The sequence below is a fragment of the Oncorhynchus clarkii genome, chromosome 12 (genome assembly GCF_045791955.1).
Source record: "Oncorhynchus clarkii lewisi isolate Uvic-CL-2024 chromosome 12, UVic_Ocla_1.0, whole genome shotgun sequence".
Lineage (NCBI taxonomy): Eukaryota > Metazoa > Chordata > Actinopteri > Salmoniformes > Salmonidae > Oncorhynchus > Oncorhynchus clarkii.
Genome location: NC_092158.1, coordinates 22,697,079 through 22,707,426, shown reverse-complemented (window position 1 = coordinate 22,707,426; position 10,348 = coordinate 22,697,079). Strand labels below are relative to the sequence as shown.

At 44.4% G+C, this 10,348-nt stretch overlaps 1 protein-coding gene across 2 annotated transcripts in view; it reads right to left on the bottom strand.

The window, feature by feature from the left end:
- Window positions 1–1,245: 1,245 nt before the first annotated feature.
- The window catches only part of LOC139422881 (fibrosin-1-like protein), a 29,005-nt gene continuing 19,902 nt past the window's right edge, over window positions 1,246–10,348 (bottom strand). The window contains exons 6-19 of one of the 2 annotated variants that reach the window (XM_071174323.1): window positions 9,837–9,885; window positions 7,858–8,182; window positions 7,535–7,755; window positions 7,167–7,408; window positions 6,264–6,314; window positions 5,939–6,043; window positions 5,764–5,817; window positions 5,646–5,675; window positions 5,475–5,546; window positions 5,152–5,290; window positions 4,662–4,733; window positions 4,044–4,127; window positions 3,721–3,952; window positions 1,246–3,541 (exon numbers count right to left, since the gene is read on the bottom strand). In XM_071174323.1, the coding sequence (XP_071030424.1) occupies window positions 2,518–3,541; window positions 3,721–3,952; window positions 4,044–4,127; window positions 4,662–4,733; window positions 5,152–5,290; window positions 5,475–5,546; window positions 5,646–5,675; window positions 5,764–5,817; window positions 5,939–6,043; window positions 6,264–6,314; window positions 7,167–7,408; window positions 7,535–7,755; window positions 7,858–8,182; window positions 9,837–9,885 (2,700 nt within the window). In that variant the 3' untranslated portion in view covers window positions 1,246–2,517. The remainder of the gene's footprint in view (window positions 3,542–3,720; window positions 3,953–4,043; window positions 4,128–4,661; window positions 4,734–5,151; window positions 5,291–5,474; window positions 5,547–5,645; window positions 5,676–5,763; window positions 5,818–5,938; window positions 6,044–6,263; window positions 6,315–7,166; window positions 7,409–7,534; window positions 7,756–7,857; window positions 8,183–9,836; window positions 9,886–10,348) is intronic. The other variant, XM_071174322.1, reaches the window with a different exon arrangement.

Genomic DNA, 10,348 nt, shown 5'->3' with positions numbered 1-10,348 from the left:
TGAAAGCGGGTATATGACCACCGACCTTCATTTAAAAAAAATCTAGTGTCAGAGTTCGTAAATTCGTTCTGGAAATCTACTTCGGTGGCGTTCGTAAATTCACTCTTGCTATCTACTACGATTTCAGACCGCTCGTCTGTGTGCCAGAGCGCAGAATAAGGAATTTACGATCGCGCAATATCAGTTGAATATGACATGTTACAGTCACCAACGATCTAGATAACATGAAAACAGCCTAACCAGCTCTGCTAGGGCGAAATGGTCAGAGTGAGGAGTTCTCTCATTTTTGTCAGGAAGTAGCTTGATTGCTTTTGTGAGGTCAGAACGTTCCGAGAGCGAAACGCTATGAATTTACGAACGTCCAGCGTGACTTTACGAACACACCCCTTGGTATGTCTCCTTAGCAACAAGCGGAAAGATGGCTCGGGGCGTAGAGCCACACGGTAGAGGAATGTAATCTCGAATTTTCAGCACACTATTATGTATGGTTGAGAGAACCTAGTTAGTAGTGCTTGGGAAACCGAGGCTTTCTGAAGGCTTCGGTCACTTTCACGAAATTGTGGCAAAAAACGGTTTATTAGGACACTGAGCGTATTAATGAACGGCTCAGTACTAAAACAAAGGTGTGAAACTGTGTTGTTCTGCACGACCAGGAATAGCTGTGTTGAGTACGTTTTTAACGTCTGGAACGTTCCATTAAACGTAAACCGTACAGAATGACCGGTTGAGAAACGCTGCTCAGCATGGCTACTGCCCTTTAAATACGTCACTGATTGCTCATGTGACTAATCGCATTTAATTTGAGATTGATGAAGAGGAGGAAAACAATTTAATCAATTTTAGAATAAGGCTTTAAGGTAACAAAATGTGGAAAAAGTAAAGCGGTGTGAATACTTTCCGAAAGCGCTGTATATAGGTAGGGACAAAGTGAGTAAGCAACAGCATATGTAATGAATCAAAGTTTAAAAATACTTATTTTCCACCATAATTTGCAAATAAATTCATTAAAAATCCTACAATGTGATTTTCTGGATTTCTTTTCTCATTTGGCTGTCATAGTTGAAGTGTACCTATGATGAAAATTACAGGCCTCTCTCATCTTTTTAAGTGGGAGAACTTGCACAATTGGTGGCTGACTAAATACGTTTTTGCCCCACTGTATATGATTCAACATGGAAAGTTTTGAAAATAGAGGTTGAAATTCTACATAAAACATGCTATCAAGAACGACATTTATGGTAGGTGTTGACGGAGTTATTTATATACATTATTGACAATTTGTACATTTTATTAAAGTATGGAAGTTAAGGTTGCAAAATATGAAAATTGACAGATGGAAGCAAAATCACAATTTTTGTCTGTGGTGCCTGGCCTTAATTAAAACTACAGATTTTCAATGTGTTTCAAGTCTGGAGATTGAGATGGCCGTCTACTTGTGCCAAGTTTCAGCCTCCTGGCAGAGGCAACCATGTTTTTGGCTAAAATGTCCTGGTACTGGGTAAAGTTTATGATGCAGTTGACCTTAACAACGACCCCAGGACAGTGGAAGCAAAAATGCCCCATAAAATCAAAGATCCACCACTATGTTTTGCAGTAGGTATGGGGTTCTTTTCTGTTCATGCATTCTCATTTCGGCGCCAAACCCTCCACTGGAGTGCGTGGCCAAAGAGCTCTATTTTCATGCTGTCCAACAAATGTAAATGCCCGGAGTTTGCTAAACGGCATTGGCACTTGGATTGGAACCCGTGCTTTGGTCAGATGACATGAAAATGGAGCAGTTTGGCCACGCACACCATTGGTGGGTTTGGCGTAGAAATTAGAATGCATAAGCAGAAAATAACTCCATACCTAAATATCAATTAATATTTATTTTATACAGTCATTTTTGCTCATCTTTATCAAGGGTGTAAATAAATTCGGACCCCACTGTACATACAAGCCCATGCTATGATAAATTATACTATAATACAAAAAAATAGAACAATTATGATAATTTAAGGACTACTGCAAATGCAAGTGAAAATAAGACAATGAATTGCCAAGTAATTACATTTTTGTTTAAATAGACATTCTTTATAGAAACAAATAACAGGTTATATGAATATTTCCACAAAGTGAAAGTCAAACATTTTCAGGTAAGAAACATAGTTACATTAACCTAAAAACTATCAATCAAGAGGAGAACATATTTTGTCAGTTTTACCTATTGATAAATAATGTGTAATAAATGTGTATTAAACAAAGGTAATGCATTAATTACACAAATGTACAAATTCATAAAATCTATTTCTGTACACAGAGAGGGAATATAAATCTTACAAAATACTCATATATTACTATCAAATAACATTATCCAACAATAGTTATTCAACTTATTCAACAGTTTCTATGAAGACTCACTACTTAAACTTGTTATTTATTAACATATAATCTACAATATACTATTTTTACATAAAGTCGTCAAGTTGAGTGTGTACTGTATAGCGTCTTGTCTCTTATATCTGAGAGACTTCCATGCTACTGTGCCTCGACCTCTTTAGGATTGCAGGATGGGGTTGCGTCCCCAGAGGGTGGGGCACTGGTGGGTGTGGTCTTTCGAGGAGTGGAAGGTATGCCAGGGGATGTGGTGGAAGTGGGCACCAGAGGAGGTGGGGCACTGAGAGTAGCAGTGGGAGGAGTCCTGTTCAGATGGCCACTGTGTGGAGCTGAGGGGCTGAGCCTGGGGTACATCACCCCACCCAGGGAGGACGTAAAGGTGGGTGTGTGTGCTAGGTGGCCCTCCATGGGAGACCCCTGGAGCTGGTGCAACCTGGCCCTCTCCTCTGTCTGCCGGTGACTGTCCTGTAGGTGCGGCTGTGGGTGGGGGTGTTGCTCCCGCTGTCTGTGGCCTCTCTCAGGGTCATAGGTCGTATGTACCTGCTGGCTCTGCAGGTACAGACCTCTGTAGGGGTCTCGTAGTGGATCCCAGGGGCCCGAGAGGTGAAGGGGCACATGGTGGTCTCGACCTGTGGCTAGTGGACTGACCCCCATGAAGGGCTGGACACGGGCTCGCTCCATTGCACTGAGACTGCTCACTGGGTGCATGGGGCTCATGGAGAGTGGTAGAGAGTGGGGTAGATGGCTGCTCTGAAGCATGCCTGCGACGGGGAAGTGGCTGTGCCTTGATGAGGGGTGTGGAGCCTGAGAGTGGCCTGGTGGGAGTAAGAGGGTCATTTCTAGTGGCCCAGCCTTAACCTCTGGCTCATCTCTGTGCTCCTGCTTTATGTTTAAAGGTCCCTTCAGGGTTTGTGTGCTCTCGCTGGATTGGTGATTCTTCACTGTGTTATAAGGGTTTGAGGATCCCCTATCCTGCACCTCCAGCGCTGGAGAGGAGCTCTGCTTCACCTGGACTCTCCCCAGCGAGGTGCCGTCCCTCTCAGCCTGACGACAACCCTGATCTGGGCTACTCCTCTTCCTTTCTGGGCTGCTGCTGCCAATCAGATTACTAATCTGAAAGCCTGAGGATGTGTGGGTGGATTGATGGCTTCTTTCCAGAGAATTTCTATGGAGAGGACAGAGGTGTGGAGGTTAACAGCTGGGAAACATGATATCTAGCCTCTATGTGGTTGGAAAAATAGGCAATTCTTTGAATGTTAGATGCTGTTTCAAAATATTAAATCACAACTTTTGAAGGCCTTTCAGGTTGGGAAATGCCATCTCTGCGCTAGGGCTGTCACTGACCCGTCTCTCTCTGACTCCTCCTTGGTAGCAGAGTGATCCCTTTTCTTAGCTTCCCTTTCCCTCTCACTGCTCTGGACTGTGAGCTTGCGGGCCACATCAGCAGGCCTGGACTGTGCTGGAGGCGTGGGGAAGGAGGGGGGCATTCGTTGCAGGCGGTTCCAGGCTTCCTGAGGGTGGCTGACAAAACCTGGCAACCCATGGCCCTGCCTGTCACCAAACGGGCTGCCTGGGCCTAAAAGATTTATGTAATTTCAATAAAATCAATCAGGTCACCAATTGAGTTGAAACAGTAGGTTGCATTATATTGGAGAGCGAAAACCTACCAAGAGATGGGGCACCCAGGCCGCCAAATGCATTAGTTGCCAGTTGTCCAAGGTTTCCATAGTGACTGGCTCGATCAAATGGATCTGAGGAGCATCACAGACCTCTTAATGGCTGTACATCATTATTTATTTATTTTTACACCTTTTTCTCCCCAATTCCGTGGTATCCAATTGTCTCATCGCTACAACTCCCGTACGGGCTCGGGAGAGACGAAGGTTGAAGGTCATGCGTCCTCCGATACACAACCCAACCAAGCCGCACTGCTTCTTAACACAGCGCGCATCCAACCTGGAAGCCAGCCGCACCAATGTGTCGGAGGAAACACTGAGCACCTGGCAACCTTGGTTGGCGCGCACTGCGCCCGGCCCGCCACAGGAGCCGCTGGTGCGCGATGAGACAAGGATATCCCTACCGGCCAAGCCCTCCCTAACCCGGACAACGCTAGGCCAATTGTGCGTCGCCCCACGGACCTCCCGGTCGCGGCCAGTTACGACAGAGCCTGGGCGCGAACCCAGAGTCTCTGGTGGCACAGCTGGTGCTGCCCTTAACCACTGCGCCACCCGGGAGGCCCTATACATCATTATTTTGACGTTGCACCAGCAGCCTATGGCTCTTACCAGTAAGGTGGCTAGCATGTTGATAGTGGCCGTGATGCGTGGGGGCATTGAATGGTGATGCAGACAAATGACCTGTAGAGGGAGAGGGAACCAATAAAAGCCGTTGTTCCCATGACTGTAACAATATCATCATCACCATATCACCATAATTGTACAATATCATAACCGTACAATATCATCATAACTGTACAATATCACCATAACTGTACAATATCACCATAACTGTACAATATAACCATAACTGTACAATATAACCATAACCGTACAATATCACCATAACTGTACAATATCATCATAACTGTACAATATAACGATAACCGTACAATATAACCATAACTGTACAATATAACCATAACCGTACAATATAACCATAACCGTACAATATAACCATAACCGTACAATATAACCATAACTGTACAATATCATCATAACTGCACGTACTTCCTCATTTAACATAGTAATGAATAGGACATGGAGTAGGCTGGCTAACCTGAGGAGGACAGGAAAGGTCGGGCCATGTCATGGCCATAGGATAGTCCAGGAGGAAGACCTGGTGCGGCTGGCCGACTAAACAGGTCCAGCTTCACCCTGCTCATATTCAGCTGATGTGGATCAAAGTGCATGTTCTGCTAAAGATAGATAGATAAAGTGGGGAGGAGAGTGATGGACAGAGAGAGGGATTAAAAGCTTAATAGAGATTGAGAGGTGAAGGGGTTGCTGAGATGTGAGGACACAGAAAGCATTACTTCACTGATTACCGGTTTTGGAAAATAATTAATGCATTTTGTAAATTAATGAATGCATCTTGTGCACCTTCATTCTCTGCTGGTGGTGATGAATCTGCCATGCGATCTGGCCATGCATTAGACACCATTTGCCAGCCTTCTGCAAGAATAGAAGGACAATCATTTAATTAGTCTTAAACCCAAGGGCTAAAATTCTGTCGACAAGCTTACAGAATGACGGCGAATGGCATATTCTTACCCTAGCTGATGATCTGAATGGATCAGCTATCTGTGAACAGAGGGAGAACAGAGGGTTAATATCTGAACCTTTACTACAGTGTTTTATTCATAACTTAATGGATAGAGAAGAGGCCTACCCGTGGGTCCTTTGGTAGTAGAGGGACTTCTGGCCGTGTCACTACATCCATAGACTAGGGAGGGATGGTAAGTCACATGATTAGATTGACAATTATGTGGTTAACACAAGACCATAAAGGAGACAGACAGACAGTCAGACAGACACACAGACAGAGGGAGTGATGTGGTATGGACCTTAGGCTGGAAGGCTCCTTGCAGAGAGCTGAAAGGTCCTGGGGGTCCTGAGTGGGGGTGCAGGGCTGGCATGCCTGGCATCACTGGGGGGTAGGAGGGGTAGAACTGGGCAAGACCACACACAGGTTAAGATGAGAATGAATGAAGTGGAACGTCAGGGGAAACAAAAGATTAAACATACACTTCGTACGCCCAGAGTAGATCTGTGAGTAAATGGCATATAACTTCATTTCTTTGAGAACCATAATATGATACAGAATAATGCCTATGATGGTAATCCAAAGGAACTTATTGCCATCTTTCTGAAAACAGTACTTTAACTTACATGTTGATGTCTTAGGTAAGGGTTTTCCAGTTTTGCTGAGTACTTTTCCAACTGAAAGACCATTTTTTGAGAACATGTCAGTAATATGAACAATATTAGACAATATTATAAGCATACACAAAGAAGAAACAAATGTAAAAATGCTACAAATTATTATAAAAATATAAAACATTAACCATGACCGTCCTGTTCTACACCTCACATTACACAAAGTGCCAGGAAGCTATGCATGCCAACGACTGCACAGCACGGTGCATTCATCTGAGCTCATTGACTGTTTAACAGATGCATGTACACACTTCAGATGGCTATGTTCAGAGTTTCCATATCTCAGCTGCTTAAGCCTTAACTGAAGCCCTGCCAATGCCCGGCACAAGCATCCATGAGCAATTACCCACGATCAAAAGCACTAATGACCTCATTCCTTCTGCTGCGGCACAGTCATTTGTCCTGACAGCAGGGCTTTGGTGTGTCAAAACAGCCATGAGATCCATTTACACTGCCTTTACCAACTGCCAGTGGAACAGCCAACCATTTCAGGGATCATACATTATTTTTTCTCTATGCTGAAATATTTCAAAATGTTCCCTGGTGGGTGTAAAAAACGTTTTAGTGGAGTCTAAAGCAAAAATGTATCTCTTGGGGACTGTATCTGATATTTCTGTGTGATATTTGAGATGTGAAACTAACACACACACAGGGTTTTCCCCAGAGTACAGGAGGCAGATGCTGAGCCTGACGCTACACTATTAAGAAGATGAGTTTGGAAAACAGCAAAAACAAAGCACTCTGTAAACTCTCTGGTTTCTGGGTGACCTAAAATGCTCTTTACAATGAATGTGGGATTTGATAATAACATGAACTCATATGAAGAGGTTTGTAATGGCCATGTACTGGACTTACATTTAGGGCAGTTGTGCAACCCATATTTGGGGGTGTAGAGACGATGCCTGGTGGAGGAGGCAACCCGTTGGGGTAGGGTGAGAAGGTGAGCTGGTGTTGGTGCTGGTGTTGGTGCTGATGTTGGTGCTGGTGTGTGTGCTGGTGGAATTCTGCCCTCAGTAGAGGTGGCTCAGAGCCTGCCCCTCTAACTGCAGTCTGTGCCAGGAAATGGTTATTCAGTTCCTGGCGAAGCAGGTCGTGCTCTGTTGTGGGGGGAGAGAGGCGAGGTTAAAGGTCATACTCTATGATGACTACTGCTCTTTTCTCACCCTTTCTCACAACCTACACCTGTTGTACATTAAATCTAATTTACTGTTCATGCCTCTTACCTGAGCAGCCTGCTCGAGTGGACCGTCCTACAATACCGCTGGTTGCTAATCCCGCAGGTGAACTAGTGAACATGGCAGGGCGGCGATGCCCGTGGCCTGGCAGGAAGAAGTGGGGTGCGGACAGCTCTGAGATGGACAGGGGGAGGGCTGGCAAGGGAGAAGAATGGCGCCCGAAGTGGGGGGATGGGGGGAGGGTTCGCTTGTGGGACCCCTCTATGCTGCTGTGGAGAGGAGGAAGGAAAAGTTGTAAATAAATATCAACCTCCTCTAGGATATAGTATTATTAAATGGTTTGAACAAGTTCGGTCAATGCCATGTCCTACCTGTTGTGGAGACCAATGTACAGGGGACGACCCTGGTGATGTGACAATGGTTCTCTCTTGACCTGGGATAGGCCTTGCCCTGGCAGAGTTGACATGGTAGGGTTGTGAGGGGACGTCCTCTCCTTCTTCACACACACAGCAGGAGGTGGGGTGGTGGTGAGAGGGGCTGCAGGGACAGGGCTGGCATCGGGCAGAGCGCCAGGGGCGGGGCTGGCAGCGGGCAGATCGAGGGGCGTGTCGCTGCTCTGCTCTTGGCTGCGTTGTAGACCTGACACTCTGGCAGAGCTGCACACTTTTGCTTCATCCCTCTGGTCAACACCTATGTCTATTAGCAACCAGAGAACATAGGCTACCAACCACAGTTTGATGTGATAAATACTGACATTGATGTGTCCATACTTAGCTGAAACAACCTTCAGTCAGAGTGGTGAATAGCTTCTAATCTCTGCTGTACTAGGCCTACATCTAGAAACAACAATGAGGCAACAACGAGCAGCTTCGTAACAGCCAGTGTGTCTTGGAAAAATTAGCATGTTCATACTACAAAGTGCTTACAATTTGTTAGTCGCACCAATAGATCTTCCATTCACTGCCAGAAAATGATCATTAAATTCAACAAACTGCCTATTTTCCCAGCACCAAACACAACCTTAGTCTCTATTCCCTGCAGTCTTTGAGCTCTGACAAGAGCTGAGGGCCCTGGGGAGAGACTAGTGGTGTGTTTACCATTATTTGTAATCATAACGTTCAATAGGCTGAACTCCAGGCGGCTTATTGGGAGACTGAAGAGACCTCCAAAGCAAACAACAAATGCCCTCTCTAAAGCCCACCACAAGCAGCTTGGAGGTAGTGAGAGTTAAACGGGGAGCTCCTAATCACGTTCACACAAGACATATTAAACCCCTAGCTCAGCTCTAAAAGGTTCTCACCGCCAGCCGCCAGTGGGATTAGAACAGGTTTTATGCTGCCTGACCCTGGATGTGCGTCTCCTCTTGGCTTTTACAGGCCAAATGAGTTTTAGTTTGAGAAATCGTGGGTTTTGAAGGGAACACAATCTATCAAGCTGCCCCTATACGGCCAACACCTCAGTCGGGTAAAGATTGCTGAATGGGAACAATACCATTCAGTGATGTTGCTTTCAGCACCATTCTTTTAGGTGAAAATTGTATTTCATTGTTGAATTTCAGCACAGGAGGCTGCAGAGGGGAACGGCTCATAATAATGGCCGGAACGGAGAAAATGGAATGGCATCAAACACCTAGAAACCATGTGTTTGATGTATTTGATACCATTCCACTAATTCCAGTCATTACGACATCCCGTTCTCCCCAATTAAGGTGCCACCAACCTCTTGTGAATTTCAGCTATAGTTAGATCACAATATGGAATTGATGGCGATGGTAAGGATGATAATAGGGAACATTGCAGTAGATTACAAAATTGCTTGAGCCAATAGTCTCATTGAGCATGAAGTGTGACTAACCAGTTCCTAGCCCCAACAAAGCATCTAAGCCACTGGGAGTAGAGGTTCAATCCAATTCATAGCTAAAATGTTTTGTAGAAAACATTTATCAACTATTACAAATCACTCAACTCAATTGCACAAATATATCTGACAAAACATTGCATCATTATTTGTTTTTACTTTAAATATAATAAATCCCTCTAGAGCAGAGACTTTCCACAGGGTAGAGTAACATTCGATGTTATACCCACATTGTGTAATTAAGAGCAAGTGTGTGAGGATCCTAAAATGACAAAGGCCATAACACTTTGCCAACAACTTGACCACTGTGTGGCTTTAAAGAGGATTATTCCCTTATTCGAGTGAACAGAAATGGAATGCCATAAAAAGCATGTCAAAATCTTGTCACTAAGAGAGACACATATCTATTCTGTAAATAGCAACAGCTAAACGAGGACAGAGAGTCAAAAGCATACACGCTGAATACCCCAGAAACCAGAGGAAATATTCTTACCAGTAGTTTTCCTTAGTGTGAAGAGTTTATCAGACACAATCCCTGAAACCTGAGTTAGAATGAGAAAAGAAAGGAAATAAGAAATATGTTAGCCTAGCTAGAGGCTAAATTAGGATTCTGAAGGTGCCGGTAGTGGAACTGTCCAGAAAAGTGGTTGCTTTTCCATCTTTATCAGCACTCTGTCAACAGGACTGTTCGGTATACTGGCTCTTGTTCCACTCCCAGACTCGATGTGCACTTCGTCACTCAAGGGGGTGTGTTCAAGTTCCCAATGAATGTAAATGAGAACAGAGGGACAAAAGGTGAGACATATATCTTATATATATCAGCCATTTTCATTTAAATAATATATGTGGTGAGAATATATGATGTTCTGTGTATTTCTCATCTTTAAACTTTATGTTCTTTGCAAAGTCATATGGACGCTGTGAAACCACCTGATTATGGACTAATGGCATCAAATAAAGACGAATCAAAACGAGCAGACTCAATTGCTACATCAAATTGTTGAT